At 38.0% G+C, this 18,618-nt stretch overlaps 1 protein-coding gene across 1 annotated transcript in view; it reads right to left on the bottom strand.

Annotated features, from left to right (window-relative positions):
- Positions 1–6,279: 6,279 nt before the first annotated feature.
- The window catches only part of LOC135703623 (trypsin-1), a 29,009-nt gene continuing 16,670 nt past the window's right edge, over positions 6,280–18,618 (bottom strand). Inside the window, exons 3-4 of the mRNA XM_065224901.1 lie at positions 8,017–8,191; positions 6,280–6,936 (exon numbers count right to left, since the gene is read on the bottom strand). Coding sequence (XP_065080973.1) covers positions 6,312–6,936; positions 8,017–8,191 — 800 coding nt within the window. The 3' untranslated portion in view covers positions 6,280–6,311. The remainder of the gene's footprint in view (positions 6,937–8,016; positions 8,192–18,618) is intronic.

The following is an 18,618-nucleotide window of genomic DNA, read 5'->3' as shown; positions in this document are numbered from 1 at the left end:
CAATTACCTAAAATTACATGAGATTCTCGACATGATTGAAGTTATTTTTTGCTGTGTTTCTTTGTTGAGGCTCCGCTGAAATGAGCTTTGGGGCCTGCCTCTGCTGCAATGTCCTGCTGGGTTCCAATCCAGTGCTTACTTGTACATTGTACTTGTACATCGTAGTGTAATACCAACCAACATTCACTTCTGTTCTCGAATTTCATTTGATATCGGCTTCTGATGACATCGACGATGGAGCTCAGCATTCGATCTCCAAATACTACACAAACTCACAACGGCAGCCCTAGCCTTCTTGTCACTTTCATTCCTTCCATCGGATGATATCTTGATAGCATTTTCAAGAAACCGTACCCGAATCGAACCATAAAATTTAGTTTTTTGAATACCCCTACCCGTTCCTAACCATCTAAAATTTAATTGCCACTTTTACTTTTTTCATGATCATTTGTGGTGTTTTGCGTGATTTGTATTAGAAAATTATTATTTTCTCTATTAGATAAGATGTAACGAACCCGAATTCGAAAATTTGTTTTTTTACATACATACATACCCGAACCGAACCCGTCGGATAAACCAGCCCAGATACCAGCACTGGCTCCAGTTGAGTAGTGTGTAAACATCAGGTCAGACTTCAACAGTTCTTTGAACCTCATATCGTTGACATTCTTCTGTTCAGTCCCACTACCTGTCCTTCAGGAGTAGCTGGTCCAAAGGTTTACACAGTTGGTGCTTCGCATGCATGCACTGATTCCAAGAAAGTACCTAGATCCGTGACATTCCTGGGGGGAGGCAAAATTGACGATACCTTCTCTGTTTGAATGCCATCGAAGTCGATAATATGCCCCAAATATTTCACTTTTTTTTTTTCTTTCTTTTATTTAACGTCGATCTCTGTTCCGCAATCTAGTGCCAATCACCGACGGACATCGATTGCCATCCATTGACGGCAATCGAATGTGCAGGAAGGCAGCTTCCCCACCTGCGTAGGATATCGCACCCATTCAACATACATGGGCCGGGACCAACGGCTTTACTTCCCTTCCGAAGGAAGACGTGACCAGAGATTGTTATGCCTCAGAAAAATCCTACCAACCTCGGCTGGGATTGAACCCAGACCCATCGGGGTGTTAGAAAGCAGTCACACTTACCACTACACCACCGGCGCAGGCACATATTTCACTTGACTCATATATAATCTTGAGCCGAAAACCGTATTCACTTCCTTTATACTCAGCTTGCGTTTTACCCACAATAAAGTCACCCGATTTTGTTCCTTCCAAATCTCCAAACAAATAACTTTTTGGAAAGCTTCAGGAGTTGATTCACTGTCAACAACTTCTGGGAATCATCCTGCCCTCCATCTGCAGATATGCATTCGAAAGGTTCAGCACACTGTACAACTGACTATCGCCAAGCTTTGCGAAAATGTCGTCGGGAGTTGGAAGAGGGAACTTGTTTGCTTCGAGCACCGCATTGATACGTTGCCATCAAAGCATGACAATACAACTCCGAATCTCCTACTTCTGTAATCAGTTTGCAAAACGAATTAAGCTGAACGCATCCATGAGATCACTTTCAATAACGTTGAAGCCTTTCACTGATGTCAAAGGGAAAACGATCGCTAGGTCACTCCCGTCAACGTGACCTGGCACTCGAACTCGGAATTCAGCGGTTGTGGATGTAGCCATTTTTAGATTCGTTCGACATGTTGGCTGTGTTAGTGACTCCTCAGAAACACTCGTGTGGTTACGAACAGCAATCGATTTGTATCTCTACCGGTAAATCTTTGATACAAATTTCAATGTTTTACTTCCTTCGATGCATTATGTTTCTCCAGTGTCCAATTGTGATTCCGATTTCTGTCTGTTTTTTGTTATATCGAACAGCATCACACACAGTATACACGGCAGCTTAATGATTCTCAATAACAGAGGTGTCGTGTTTAAGGTTATACATTTGCTGACACTCCAACAACAACTTCTTCAGCGTAATTGGATCCACCGCAGTTACGCTTTTCATCTTAGCTAGAAATCTCGTTCGATTTCTTTGTTTTTCCGAGTGCAGCCCAGCGACAAAGATCAGCAGTAATGGTGTTCACGTTGCAATCTTCACAGGATTTTTTCCTTGATTTGTTTCCGTACTGTATCACAATGCAACCGACGCCAAGGAGGCAGCTCCCACACCTGGATCCTACCACCTATCGACCCATCAACACATGAACCGGGGACGAACGGTTTTACTTCGCGTGATCAGAGATTTTATATCTCAGAAAATCCCACTGGCGCCGACTGGGATTGAACCACCGGCACCCTAAGTCTTCACAGGATTTGTTCACAGCACTGGCATTGGTGACAAAATCGTCAAAGTTCCACTGAAAACACTCGAAACCACGGAAAAGCACACATGCTTGGTGTCCGAATATTTGATTCAGCTTTTTCACTGTATCCGAAAACGTTACTTCTCGTGGGGTCCTCGGTACACGAAAAAAAAATTCATATTGAATGTATTAAGCAAACAACATAGATTTTTGCAATGGATAGGAGAAACGTATCCTGAATTTCGTTATTAAAACGTCCGGTGTTTCCATAATAGGGCAATTGCGTAAATAGACCTATTCTGAAGTAACGGTTTTCCCTACAGTTTTGACAGAGCTATGCTGTGGCTACCACAGTATTTTACATATTATGATTTATATTTATATTTAGATGCTCAAGTTTTGACCCCACCACGGCATGCTTTTTTTGTTGTGTTTTCGAAAGAAATTGATCGAAATTGTACCAAAAGTGCTTCTGAACGTGTTTCGCAGTTGGTTGTGGTGAAATTCGTGAATTCGCGGTTTATGTTCAGTGAAAATTCCGTGTCACAAAATTGCTCACCGAGTGTCCTTTTTTTGCCGTTCGACGACGACGGGTTTGCGAAAGAAAAATAAGCATCGGGAATTTGCTCCCGGATGTATTGATTTGGTGAGTACGTTCCAGTTGAAGATTGTTCTTATACATATCTCGATTGCATTTGCGGGCAGATGAGTTGGTCGCCGGTAAGGGCCAGTAAGTGCTGCCAGCAGATGAATCAAGAGGTATTCGAAACAAAATTGATAAGAAATGTCCAGTCAAATCGATTTAATACAGTTGAACAAATTTCAAAACTATATACGTGCCAGATTTGGAAATAATATTTTTTGAATCTGGAAGTGTGTTTATGATACCATTATCCATTTGATAAAGGTAGAGTGAACATACGGGGCTTATTGTAAGTAAAAGTGACCTCGGAGTGGTCGTGAATTACCAGGCATTCTGAAATGGGTCACTGGAGCTGCAATAGAGCTAACACCTTCTAACTCCCGGACTAAACCTGCTTTAATTTAAGGGTAATAAAAAGCAGTTTTCTTCCATAATAACACTGCCGGACAGTGGGGGTTAGATTGTACACACACACACACACACAACATAGATTTTTGCAATGGATATATTCCCATAAAGCTTAAAATTAATACATATGAAGTGTATAAGTCATGTCAAAATAATTTCATAACATAAACTTATACATTTCATGTACAATCAAACATACTCTTTATTAGACGCCAAAGATTTCTCATTGAAGCAATTCATTTATATTATATTATAAAGAATATTAATATTATGAGTCTCACAAACAATATTAAATAATATAGATTATCCATGGTAGTATTGGAATTGGCTTTCTTTTATCCATATCCGTTTTCAATCGAAACACTTTTTTATATAAAGTACATTATTAGTATATTATTACAAGTATTCGTACAACAACCCTCATTCTGCAGAACAAATTTAAAGATTCATTGTGTTGAAATCATGCTTTTTACGGAAATACACCGTTCTTTGTTTTTAGATTTCCCTTCCGATCCAATTTGACAGGAGACTGGTAGACTTCCGAATATAGTATTTCCAGTGTTTCACAATTCTCCTCCTCCGGTTTGACTGGAACTTCTGAATGCAGTACTCCACACTTGTCTTGCTCAACATCAGCGAGTAATTCTTCGCGTTCGGTGGACTCCGATGTTTGGCTGTCTTCAAAATTAACTTCTTCAAATCCAAGTAATTGAAAACCCTGCAAAAATAGTAGAGCGTTATTATTTGTTAGTGAAAACAAGCATATTTTGCTCTCACCTTATTATGTCTCCAAAAAGTGAGTTGGTTGAAAAGTTCGGCAATATACCAATTCTTCCTAGTTCGTCTTTACTTATTACTGAGAGCCTTTGTGAGTCGATGCCGTTGTCTGTAAAAAAAACCAAATACCATAGGATGCCATTAGTCTCAGTTGAGGATAATAGTATATGATTTTTCTTTGCATAACTTACCTTATAAGCTTCGCAAAATTTCTTCTCGCAGCTGTAACTCATCCAACACCATGGATTCAAAATTTTCGAGCGCCATATTGAACGCTGTTTCTTTTAATTCCAGAAAACATAAAAACTATAAGTCAAGCCTTATAACCTTCAGTCATGAAGCATGACTTATACCTTTTATTGGGTAAAGAAATACAAGGTATATAGAAAGTAGATGCATTATATGTGCAAGGTTCATAAAAACTATGGTGTTTTTCAGCTATAAAAATAATTAAATTGTTTTAATGAATAAAATAATTAGAATTCTTTGAGTGTAGTATACAATTCACATATCGGCCGTGATCCATCGAATTCAGTTTCTGCAACAGCAATCTTACTCGGTGTGCGGTATACAGTCATGAGCTTAGGAAAGTGTGAAATGAGCTGCCCAACAAACAATTTTAGCTGCAGCTTAGCTTATACAGGCAAAAATTAGTTGCATAAGGCAAATTTTGGCTGTATAAGCTAATCTGCAGCTGAAATTGTTTGTTGGGTGTATTAATGATTCGGTAGAAATGTATACGGAACTAAAGTCGAAGTACACTCTATGTCGATTTGATCAAAGTAGGCTATGCTTCGTAGATTTGAAAACCCAGAACTCGTGGCCTTTCATTTCCAGGAGCTCCAAGAGGTAAGTAATAATTTACCTGCAAGCTAAACCGTTGAGAGATTCACCTTTGAACCAGGTGAAAATTCACACTCGGTTTACCTCTTCTTGTGCAGCTGCATCCTTGGAAAACACTTCTCACTCACACTCCTTTTCGTGGATCGTATGAGTGTCTCCATCAGGAACTCTCCTTCAGCTTCACAAGCTGTTCCAGGAGCTTTTTCTGCACATTGATCTACGTTTCCATCAAATGGTACATTCATATACATAAAACAGATAGGAATTGGGTTCTTTAATTTTGAAAAATATATCGTTTTTTATGTATCATCTGAAAAACCTCCGTTTTCTGAGCACAGCGATATTTTTTTCGAATCCACACACTTTCATCTCGATTTTTAAATCAAGATTTAAAGCAAAATAATAACTTCACTATTTGACACTAAACTGACAAACTGACAGCTCGCTCCCATACAAAGTGACACCGAGGGGCGCAAATAAGGTGATTTTTGCAAATGTAATCGTTCTTATTTAAAATAGTTCCAATGTACCAAAATTGATGAAATTTTGGGTTTGGATTCCATTTTTAAAGAGGATTGCGAATATGCATTTACTTCAATACCCTTAAAGAACCCAGTTAGGGAACTGAATAACATTAACTCCACTATGAACGGTCGAATGAAATACAGAAACACACCAACTGTTATACACCTACACTTAGCATACAGAAAACAACACCCACTCACCCGGATCATGAAGGAGTAGGGAAATTAGGAATGGGACTAATGGATCAAGAATGAAAGGGACATTTTGGGAAAAGGGAAATATGCTACCGGTTCGAAGAATAGCACTAGTTAACTTTTATTTAACAAAACCTAATTACATTTTTTCTAATTGCGTAGTTAAATGACGTTTCATAAGAGTAAAATTGACTGCAATCCACAATTCTTGCTACTGTAGTTTTCTTTCAACACCACTTCCATTGGCAAAATGAAAGCAAAGTGAATTATTTATTTCAACACTCATCCACAAACGGTGACAACAAGAGTATCGACCGAGCTACATAAAACGAACAAAGCGCAACGAAACAATAGCTGCTATCGACTATAACTTTTCGGGCGGTTGGCTGCCGGTTTCAAAAACAGCTGATAGCGAAATGAAAGTGCTACACTATAACTGATGAGAGTTCGGAAAAATAAACATAACACTACAGTTGTATGTACATAATATAATTTTAACTTTAAAATACTTTCCAATTGTACATTATAATCAAAAGTATCACATTTGCTTAGTTTTTATTTTGACTAGAGATGTGGCCTAACACATTACATTGCCTCAACTTCATTTTCGTACGACATCACTTATCCAATTAGTAAATTCACTAACTCGTGTGTAAATTCCTGGAAATCCGGGTCGTGCACAACCGATCCCGGTGGAAACAATACCAATCAGCACGTCGTCGTTGGTTACCAGTGGTCCTCCAGAATCTGCCCAACAGGAATCAACCCCACCGGTTCGTTTGCCCGCACATAACTGCGTACTGGCGATGGTTCGCGGTCGGTTTCCATCGTGGTAGAATCCTTCACAATCCTCGTTTCGGAACACGTCGACTATGGCACGTTGTAGAGTATCTGGTTTGTTTCCGTCCTTTTGGCTCTCCTGATTCCAACCCCAGCCAGAGACAATAGCAGTCTTACCTTCGACATGTGCGGAAGAGTCCTGTTTGTTGGCTATGCAAACCGGACGGATATTTTGATCAAAGTAAATAGATTTAGTAGCCTCTAGCAGCGCAATGTCATTGTAGGGCTGACTACACGCGTATTCCGGATGGAAAATGATTGTTTGAATTGACACCTCATATGAGTTACCTACACTATTATCTATTCGGTTTCTGTTGAATTCAGAAATTTTGTACAAACCTACTATTGCTTTTATCTGGCTGGAGCGAACAGGCTTGTTAAGACCACTAGAAATAATATGTAAATAATATTGCCAGTTCAGAGAAAAAATAGCATTGCAACTGACAACCACAGCATGTTGTTTAACATGCGGTTGTCAAATAATCTGACGCAGGATGCTAATTTTTCTCTGAACTGACGATATCTCTCCAGAATGGGGTTACCCGGCACAAATGACGATACCGTCCAAATTTATGTCAACAGTATGTAAATGTAAACAAGAAGTGTAATGTGCATTTTCGGCACTTTCTATAACAATTCCGATAAGGGGCCTTCCATAAACCACGTCGAAATTTTTGACCACCTCCATCTCCGTTGACAATCACCCATTCAAATATTAACAAGTTTATGGACAGATTTCTCCTCCTTATCGATAAGCCCAATCTTTAGATCCATACACAGCAAAAACTTTGTAAGTTTCCATTTGGCACATTGATGTATTTTCTGCCCAAAAAAAACATTAATTTTACATCAAAGTATTTAGAAATACATTCATTTGCATTGCATTTTACATGCATGAGTGCTTCTCCATGGATGTCAAAAGTTCAGTTTTTTTTCAGTCGATCTTGTACTGAGTACCAATACTACCGACGCCAGGGCGGCAGCTTCCACACCTGGACCTTACCTATCGACTCATCTCAGAAAATCCCAACGGCGGTGACTGGGATTGAACCCAGGCCCTTTGAAGCTAGAGGCAATCACGCTTACCACTACACCACTGGCGCCGCTGATTTTGTTTAATTGAAATTGATTTAATTTTGAACGAACAACGATTTACATTTACATGAACGTGTTAATTTAATTTTTAATTAATTTAATTGCAGATAGTTAAACGTTTAATTTTATATTCACCTGCTTCCGTTGGTAGCTAAAATTTACAAAGTATTTTTATCTGTGTAGGCAAACATGAGAGCCGTTTCCCCTAGTACTAAATCAAGTTTGTACATGCAATAAATAATCAATTATGACCATTAAGACAACATAATTTTGAGTGTTTTTATAACTCCACGTGATACACCTTTTAGTGTGAGGTCTTTGGAATTTTAAAATAACGTCATTTGTGCCGATAACATTGTACATCAACTTACTTGCATGCGCAGTGGCCGGCCGTGAGAAACCATTTCTCGTTGAGTATAGTTGCACCGCAAAAATGGCCTCCACGCCTCATAAGGCTAGCTATGTACGTAGTTTGACCACGGGCAGAATCTTGACCACCGACAATTCTTTGCTGCCTACTGGTTCCGGTACAAGGAATTGATGAAACTATTTGGATGAGGTACAATAACAGTTTTGGTTGAATTTTTTAACAATTAGTTTATAAACAAAATTGATTAGTAACTGAGTGAGATGACACATGACAAATGTGGAGAAATAAATTAAACAGCACACTATACACAAAACAAACAATAAACAGTTGCAGTTTAATAACCCAAACACCCGTATGATATACCAATACAGTTCCTACCATTCTCCGTTCATCCGTAAAAAGCTTCGAATTAATTTGCATAACTTACATTAAGTATAGTATAACGGTAAATATTATGCAAACCGTGGGAAATATTTTTTCATTCACAGTTATTTGAAGAGAGAAAACGAAAAAAAATTGATAAAATGTCAAGCTCTTAATGCTAATTGATTCCGACATAGGCACCTTCAACAGTAAGGTCGGTTATCAGTACTAGCTGTCAACGTAGGTCGGGGTTCTGTTATCATTTGTTGGTTGACGCAACCTCATCCCATCTATCGAATAGCATTCGCTCATTGCAGCTGTCAAACTTTAGATTTTGATGCAAAACAGCTCACTAGATCATCGATGCTCAATCTGGGGATCGCCTGCCTCCATTGAATGAAAAGGTCATAAAAAGAAGCGATATAGAGCGAGCATGATCTCACATTGAGACAGCGTTGAGAATCTATGCCCTAAGATTATTCCCAGGTAACAACAATAAAATTGCAAGGCTAGTTTGACACAATTTTCTGGCGAGATAACTGCTTTTTAGTTAAGACGTCCGACGTTTAGACGTCGTTTAGTTAAGACGACAACTAGCGAACTCCGAACCAAAAGTAGCCTTGAGTTTGGGCCAACTTGTCTAAATATACAAAAATATTAGTTGATATTTACATGAACTATTTTCTTGGAATACTCTTCAAAACAAACATATCCATAGAACAAACATTGAAGAAGAAAATCGCCAACGAGTGAATTTAAACTTTCTGTACTCAAAAAATCCACACGTCACCATCATGTATCTCACACTCATTTTTGCCCTTATTGTGAAACACATCCATTTCATGTAGGGTAATTTATGGCTTCGGCACCCATTGACTGTTTTCGGCAACCGAAATTGAAACGTTAATTTCACTGTATTTTCCCATCAAAACTCTTCGCTGAATGTATTAAGCCGATTCCTTACCTTTTCAGCTTCAATCGGATTACATTTTTACGACTGTGCAATCCGGTTCTGCCATATTTTTCTTTAAATGAAATATACACACTACAAAATACGGCTGATTTCGAGTTGCCGATAATAGAACGCAGTTCAAATGGAAAGGGTGCCGAAGAAAAAGAGACTGCCAACAATAGTCACACTCACCTGAGAAGTTTGCAGCGTTGTAAAAACATGTTCAACCCGTTTTGATCAATTCTGTCGATTGGAATTGGTAGAACAGCAAGCAGCAGATAAATGTCAACAAACAAACCTGTCATGTGTGTGTGTGACGCTGAGAAATCGCTAATAGAAGTACGGACGCTGCTTAGATTGACGAGAATACGTAAATTCCCCTATAAATCTTATGCTATGAACCGTGCCTGAAAAATAATTGTGCACAATTGCCTGGAAGACCAAAAATAGTCCGCCTATAAGTTTGTGAAAGTATTTAGTTTCCGAAGAAATTCCATAAGACGTTTTGAAAAGTACAATGAAATAATGACGAAGCTTAGAGCAATTTCACTGTTTTGGATCAATCGCGGAGTAGCAACGTGCAGTCAGCTCTGACTGCACATATCAATGGTTGCTACTCAGCGTTTGATCCAAAACAGTGAAATTGCACAATGCACATAGGAGTATTTGACCCAAAAAGTTGGCCAAAACTACAAATCGATAATTTTTTGTTGAAATTTGATTATAATGTGTTCTCATGTAAAATTGTATGAAAAAAGAAAAAAAAAATCCCCCTAAAAGTGCAATTTGAATTTTTCTCTATTGTTTATAATTCATCTAATTAAAGGTATATAATATGTTGCAACATTATTTCATCATCGATTATAGAAATACTCTTAATATACTCAAATACTATGTTCTAGACTCTAAAGCAATGAATTCAATGAACAAAACTTTCAATAATTGCATGCAACCATATGCAGAATGAAATATTTACCTTGGCAAAAAATACCAATAGGGGTACCTGGGGTAACATGCACCATTGGGGAAAGATGTACTTCCTTCGTTTAAAGCCTATAATACATTTTCACAACAAAGTAGTCACCCTACAAGTTAAATCTATGTTTGCTTTGGACACCGTATCAATTTGGCAGCTCTATGTTATAAGATAATGTAAATAAAAACATAAACCAGTTTGCATTGGATGTAGTGTAATTTTGTCCTACGCATTGTTAAGATTTTTTGCGATTCAAACATTATTAAGCATCGGAGAAAGACATTAAGCATTTGATTGAGATCAGAGCTACATCGTTCTGGTAAAATACCGGTATATTTAAATATGAATTCAGGACAAGATGCACTCCTAAGTTCGGGGCAAAATGATCCTTTAGTAAACGAGCTTTGTTTACGTGCTATTCTTTCTTCAGAAATGATCCGCAAAATTCCGAAGTCTATTTAGCGGTCATGGACCTTTGAACAACTACGATCGGAACTCGAGGCAGCTAAAAACGAAGACGTTCTTCTGCCACAAATGGTTGTAACAGGTGGGGTACTCCCTGCCCAGCACTAATTAGACCCCCCTCTACACTGCCTCAGGGTCGGCATACACGATTGACTATCGCGGCAAAAAAAAACACTCAAAAACTTTTAACACACCCCGATGAACTTTCACACAGGTATTTTTTATTTCTCTAAACTTTCCCACTTTCTTATCAGCTATCTCCTACCTTAGCCTTCACTAGTTATTCCTTGTCTTCCGTCGTCGATGGGGGGAGGACCCCTTCTCCTCCGTTCCGCTACACCTTCAACTTCACTTTCTCCTTTCTTTTGCTTCTGTCCTTCGTCCCTCGGTTTCGACTGTGGGTTGCCCAGTCGATTCACCTCTTACCACTTCACTCTCCTCTCCTCCTACGGGTGCTCCAACGGTACCGTTTGCCGAGCCGTTCGCGAACGGTATAACGAGTCCACGACGTTCAAGGCAGATCCAAAATGGCGAAAATGAACACGGACTAGTGAATACGGTTGTATTTGTACGGTAACTTTGGGGTTTGACAGCAGTAGGTCGAAAACAACGAACACTACGGGATCTGACCGCACCGTAGATAAATGCTAACGGTAAACTACGGGGTCCTGGATATTTTAGTAGGTTGGCTCCTCCTCCACTACTGATCGAGTTTCACGCCTCAAGACTCGTGCAGACTAATCAATTTATTTCCCTTTTCGAATAACGATCTTTCACTAAGTATAGATGTATATCATATTCGTTTTGGGTTTGTCTAGCTTGGTTTTCGACTACAACTTTTGACTTTTGCCAGTCAATTGGCTAGCAACGATGGCGGGTGATTTCCTTGCGCTCTCGATCGTTGATCAATTTTTCTTCTGCCCAATTTCGCCTCATTATGGCCCCCTTTACACCACCTTCCGATGACCAACCACTCCTGATGTCAGCGGCATCTGGCTGTGAGTAGCGGAACTTCGTGGTGTGGTTGAGTGCTGTCCAATGGGTGGTGGGCGGTGTTGGCACTAATATTTGAATCATTTCCTGGTATTCACAACATTTAAATCGAAACACTAAATAGTGCCCCATTATTGAAGTGCATTTTGCCCCATCGTTTGGGTATATTTTGCCTCATCATTATAGTGCGTCTTGCCCCTTTGTGTATTTTACTCCAGCATACACGGTAATCGCAAAATACCCAATAATGACTACAAAGTAAGCATTTTCGAGGGAGACTGGGACTACCAATTCAATGAATAAATATATTACCTATTTATGAGTATTTGCTACTCAAAAATGAATACTTACTACTTGTTTTTGTAGTTGTAATTACTCATAAATGGGTAAAATTTTACTCATTTAATGGGTAGTCCCAGTTTCCATCGAAAATGCTTACTTAGTAGTCATTATTGGGTATTTTGCGGTTACCGTGTAGGTGCATTTTGCCGCGATTAGTGGCATTTCAAGATTATTTTATAAATTTCTAAAATCAATAGGTATTTTTTCAAAGTTTTCATGTATGTTGCGAATATAAACAACTGAATAATGCTCAAGAGAATTTAGGCAATACATGGTATTCACTATTGCTTTTTATTTTAACGAGAAAACAGCTTAATTTCCTTAACTAGTGTACCTTATATCGCAAAAATTCATATAATTTTCTGCCGTAGATCATTTGTTAGAACCCTAATATATCCTTCAGTATCAAACATTCTGCCCGGAAATGCCCGGAATATTAACAAAAATACCTTTCAAACATAAACACATAAGCAAAAATCGTGACTTGCTTCTACCTTGATAATTACTACTTTGAAATTCATTGCTTCTTGAGTTCCAAATATTCTACATACCTTTATCTTGAAAATCCGTTTTGATTCAGGTTGGCGCTTAGCTTAAAATTCGAAAAACTTTTGAGAGAAAGTCTTTATTTTAAAACGAAATTTCGACATGCAACCACCGACAAACCAACATGAATGACCATAGCAAAAATAATAAAATTTCTCGCTAAAGCACACTACTGACATCTGGCTCCGTGTTCGCGGGAAATATTTAGCTAATCCATGAAACCGCATGCAAAAGTTTTGAATTCGTGTCTGATCTATTCTGGACAAATTATTTTTATCTAGATCAAAAAATCCTATGGTTTTGACAGTTCGGATCACTTCACATTTAAATCGGCCGTCGGGCATAAGTCAGAATTAAGTGTCATGTCGGTTTGTCGGTGATGCAACTAACAGCAGAACTTTGACAGCCGACAACGGGATGAAAACAAAATAAAGGAACATAAAATGGCTGCCACATAGTGCACTGGAGAGTTAGGAACACAGTGGCGTGCAAAATTATGTGCTAAGAAGCTTTTTGCCCAAATACTCCTCTGTGCAATTAATCAACTGAATGACTGACTGGCCGTTCATTCTCACTGTACAATTTTCAGTGATTCCAAATATCTAAGGATCAATATTGGTGCCGGTCACATCATTGCAATCAGGTGGGAATGGAAAGGGAATGGTTGAGCGTGATCTTTGGTGTATTGGAGACATAGTTTACCTCTGCATCTCCACAAAGATTACGGAAGGGAAATTTTGTTAGAGGGTTAGGTTTGTATCATCAGTATTCACCTTTTTTTCCCTTGTCGTGAACATTTACCACTGCGACCAGTGCTTTGATCTATTGTGGTGTATCCTCTTTTTGCTGTTTGCCTTGTGTTTGATGATCCTTGTGATAGAGTGATTTTCACCATTGATTATCGGCATTTTCCCAACACGGAATTGCACTGAAGTTTACAACTTTATTGGGCATACTAGTCCAGATTTCTCCAGGTACGGTGAGTCCTTTATCGAGAGATCTGCATCGTTTATTGAATAGTGCAACGCAATCACACAATAAATATTCAGAGCTTTCACTCTCGAAATTACAGAAGCGACATCCATCATCACTAAACTTTCCAACATTTTTTAAATGGTATTTACTCGGATAATTTCCTGTTATTAACCCAATGTAGATGTTCAAATCTTTTTTGGAAAGATTGAGTAACCTTTGCGTATTCAAAGCGTTGGGCCCATTGAATCGTTTAGATTACCGGGTTGCTGAGGTGTTAATCCCAACTGGATTGTACCTTGATTTTTCCCAGTTCTTAAATTCTATTTTCAGATTGGAAGGTGATAGAAGAATGAACGATTCTGGACCAATAAATTGCTAGAATGAGCCAAGCTTTGCTAATTGATCAGCTTTTTCATTTTCTTCGATTTCTTCGACCCAATATAGATTTTCGTTGTTGCGACAGGACAATTTATCAAGCTGATTATAGCATTATCACACTAACTTTTAAGTGTAGATCATTGATTTAAGGGCATGCAATGCCAATAAAGTTTACTATCTAAAGTTACTCCTAAGTATTTAACTTCTGACGAAAATTTTAATTCTGTTCCTTCCAAAGAAAGTTTTGAAAATAAGACTTTTCGTCTTTTTGTAAAAGGTACAATGCCGTCTGTATTCTCCTTGAAATGAATTCATCAAATTTTCAGCGGACTATTATAACAAGATTTGATGATATTTGACCTTGATAAGTGATGTGATTATGGTATTGATACAATGTGAAAAATAAAATTAATTTTAAATAAATCAGTTTGTTCGTCCATTACAACATTCTTTGATTTGCCTGAACTGATAAAAGTGATAATATAAATTTGTGTCGCAAATTTTATGCTGTCAATTCTAAAGCTGCACGATAATTTGATATGATTAACCATTCTTCCGTATAATTTTCAGTATCTTGCGAGCGGTACTTTTATGACCGACGAACTTTCATCACTAATCTCAATCATTCACTCCAATCCTAGGGGTAAGTTAGCTGTACTCTGAGCTAATATATTTACTAGGGTGGGACAAAATTCAAATTCCAGTTCCAGTATGATTTCCGGGGGCCTTCTGGGTCCTAGAATAACTGTGTAAAATTTCAGGTCGGTCGGTGGAACTATATTTTAGCGCCAGCGGTTTTAATTTTACATAGGATTTTCGATGGGAAAACTTACTTTTTCAAATAAAAATCTGGTAAGTCACCCATTATCCTCTAAAAGTAAACCCACCCAATTTTTCTCTAGGAAATTTTACAAGGAAACTTTTCTTAGAAGACCAACGCTTGTGGAAAAAGTTATTTAGCCATTACTGATTGCTAACCAAACGAACTGCTCATTATTCTTTTTTTTTTTCTAGCAGCATTGCCTGCTGCCGCCTGCTGCTGTCTGCGCGAGGCAGTCACGTTGTGTGGGGGTTCACTCAGCATGGAGGAAAGCCGATATCATGCGCAAAGAATCTTCGATTTTGTTGAAACTTTACACAGGTTTCCGGTAAAGTACAAGAATTATGTTTTACGGGGGTCATTTGGAAACAAGCGTGATTATTCACAAGGGTGTATTTGCTTTGGCGCACAATTTATTCAAACCTTATCAGGCGATGTGCTGCTGCTCAGACTTCAATATTTCATCGGTTTCATTGGTGGTGGTAACGTTCCGATTCAAATTTCGGACGATTCAAATTTCGGACACTTTCATTTTTAATTAAATATTAAATCCAGTTAGAAACAAAGTAATAATGTTAGATGATCGTGGAGGGCACTAGTCAAAAAAATTTAAAATTTACAAGACATGTGGATCATATTCGACCGAGATAATCAACTTTTAAAAGTGTCCGAAATTCGAGTTTAAGTGTCCGAAATTTGAATCGGCACGGTACTCCACAACTTGCAGTAGGTATTCATGTTGTTTGGGATTCTTGGTTACCGAGTTGTTGATGTCGGAAACAAGCTTTACGGCCCTTTCCGTGACATCATTCACAACCCCAAGAGCATGAACTCGCTGCTGCGCTGTTAAGTAGAAAAGAACCGCCGTCACTTTCAATAATTTTGAAGCACTTTTTTTCTTCAAAATCGAAACAATGTTTATGAAAATATGTCACTCTCTTTCGGTTGGTAACAGTCAATACATATTCATGAACAAGATAAATTAACAAAAAATAACTTTGATCTTGATGATTTGTTATATTTACTTACCTCTCAGATAATCTTGTTCAGGGTTTGCACCGAGAAAATCGGTGGAGATGTTCGTTACAGTAAAAAACTCACTTGAAGCCTCAGAAATAAAGTCCGAAAGGGTCGAATGGTCCCAGATGTTAGTTGCTCTGACGGGAACTTTATCCTCGCTGAGTTTGCGTCGTTTTCCGGATTTTTTGATCGATTTTTTTGGCTCATTTAAAGCTGGTAGTTTCTTTACTCTTTCGTCTTTAATAAAGAAATCAATCAATCAGAGTCTATTCTACTTTTGAATCGAAAAAAGCAAGGGCCACGTTCCATTCTGATAAGTACCATAGATGATTTTAAAAGGCTTTCATGGCAATCAAAGCGTAATGTTGATCGTGACAGTTGTGGAGATCTGCTCAAAATTCCAGATCCACTCGAAAGGCCGAAACAGACTTAGACGATACCAATATCGAATGAAGCATTGTGATAGAAATAGAGCCAAAGTTGTGTTATGCTTCCAAATAGACTGATCATCGAAGTTTTCGCTGCACATCCACGATTTCAAAATGATGATTTTTCGCCACCGATCCACCTCGCACGGCTGAGGCTACCTGCTTTGTGGAAACTTAATCCTTTTGGAGGAACTCCACCCAAAAACATTACGACCAATTCGAGGAGCTCTTCGTAATCTGATCGTTGTTGTTTAATCAACAGCTGGTCCTTACAAAACGCGATGATTCCGTCTCTCCATGGTTCAGTTAAGGTCCTCAGCTCCGGATCATCAATAACGGTCCGGAATGTTCAGTTGCTCCGATTCTGGTTGAATTCTTTTTTGAATTCATTGACAGAATCGAGATTGTTCGACTTGGACTTATCGCCATATATTTCGTGTTGTAAAACGTGTTTGAATACAATTTCAGCGATGTGATGGCGGCATGCCAATGGTAGCAACACGGCGAATGAGAACGACCCAAATTTGAGTTTAGTTCACTCATAATCACCAAAAGTGCAGGAACTCAGCGATGAGTAAAATTTGTCTCATGTTTTCCCAGGATTTTTCAGTGAAAAATTCCCGAATTTGAGATTGGAATCACACAGTCTGTTGGTACTACTCCGAGACTGAATAAAATTTTCGTCAATTTCCGCATTTTCCGGTAGATTTTTTAGGCTTTCCATTTTTTACATTGAGTAACTGTGAGTTACTCGTATTTTCTCAACAACTAACGAAGTAACCTCAATTTTACTTTTTTCAAACAGCTATATTTACAAACACACTAACGTCTGCCATTTTGAACAGATTTTTTAAATTGCAAGTGAGGTATTTCTAGACCAACAACTGAGATAGGCGGAACAACCAAACATAAACAATGGCTTTAGACGCAAATTTCTCGAGAACCAAAACACACTCACGTTAACTAACAATGCCTTTAGATGAAGGAAGTTTGCTCTATCATATGCTGTTACTAGATTGCTTGAATGTATTTTGATTCTCGAAAAATTTCCCATTAAAGCCTTTGTTTACGTTTGGTTGTTCCGCCTATTTCAATTGTTGGTCTAAATTTTTTCTTTATAATAGCCTCTACTAATTTACCTAAGGTAAAACCATTATTTTTCATGTTTAGATGCTGATGCAAGCTGAAAGCGTTTGTCTATGTTCAAACATCCACAATCTTTTTATTTGGACATTCGTTAGTAACGAGAAGGATAGTGTTATAATGTATACCGTCGTTTAGTTTTACCCTGATCAAATCCCGTATTCTTATTCCCAGATTATCAAGAACTAATATGTCATTTTCATTTGCGTGAGCAGCAACACAAATATATAAATAAGGAGAGAAACCTGTTCAACTTTGTTGTTCCTATGTACATGTAGTTACGGCTCTGAAGCCGATTGAACCTCCTGCAAATCCCTATGAAATAACCACTATCGAAACAGTTCCAGTGCAACCTCAGAATTTGAAACGAATTTGACAATAAACTGACTCATATATACAAATAACTTCGTCTTTCGAATGTGTTCATTATGTCTACATTGTCGAAAAGTTTGTACTTCATGAGGAAATAAATGATATTTTTGTATTTGGTTTCACAACTTATTGGTTCTTTGAAAGAATGTATATGTATTTAACAATACGTTACTGTAAGAATATTCGCATTCGGAGTATACTTTTCAATTTAAAATTATGTTCCACTGCCACTGAAGAGACAGGTTGCGATAAGTGGAAATAATCCATAGTTGAAGCGACTTGTTCCTTAAATATGGCTAACCAAAGTAATCAACGAATACACTAGAACAATAGAAAATTGCAACAAGGTATCACCAGACTACTAAATTGTTTTGAACTTCTGCGGAGACAAATAATTCGATCAACAGTTTTCTCTCATTGACTGAGTTGCTGCGATACAAATTGACATGTTGACAACGATATTCATTATTCAGCAACGCGAGTAACTTTGAGCTACTCAAGATTTACTCAAACATTACTCATGATTGAACGCTGTCTTGTTTACACGGTTTTTCGTGATTTACACGGTACGTTTTTAACGATTTCTTGACAACGATACAATCTATCGACTTGATTTCAATCACATTATCCGTTTCAAGCTATAGGTAATCGAAAGGCATACTTTAAAAAAAAATCACAATTTTCGGTGTACAGAAATTTTTAAAATATGTCTATATGGACCATAGTATGCTATAATTACAAATGGCATTAAAAGCCGATTTTTTAAAAACATTTAAACTTGTGAAAAATCAAAATAACGTAGGTTTTTTTTACACGGTACGTATCCCCCG

Source organism: Ochlerotatus camptorhynchus, unplaced genomic scaffold (assembly GCF_037179485.1).
Source record: "Ochlerotatus camptorhynchus isolate MF236.1 unplaced genomic scaffold, CSIRO-AGI_Acam_v1.1 ptg000216l, whole genome shotgun sequence".
NCBI classification, from domain to species: Eukaryota; Metazoa; Arthropoda; class Insecta; order Diptera; family Culicidae; genus Ochlerotatus; species Ochlerotatus camptorhynchus.
The sequence above is the reverse complement of the archived record's forward strand: the minus strand, read 5'-3'. Positions and strand labels throughout refer to the sequence as shown.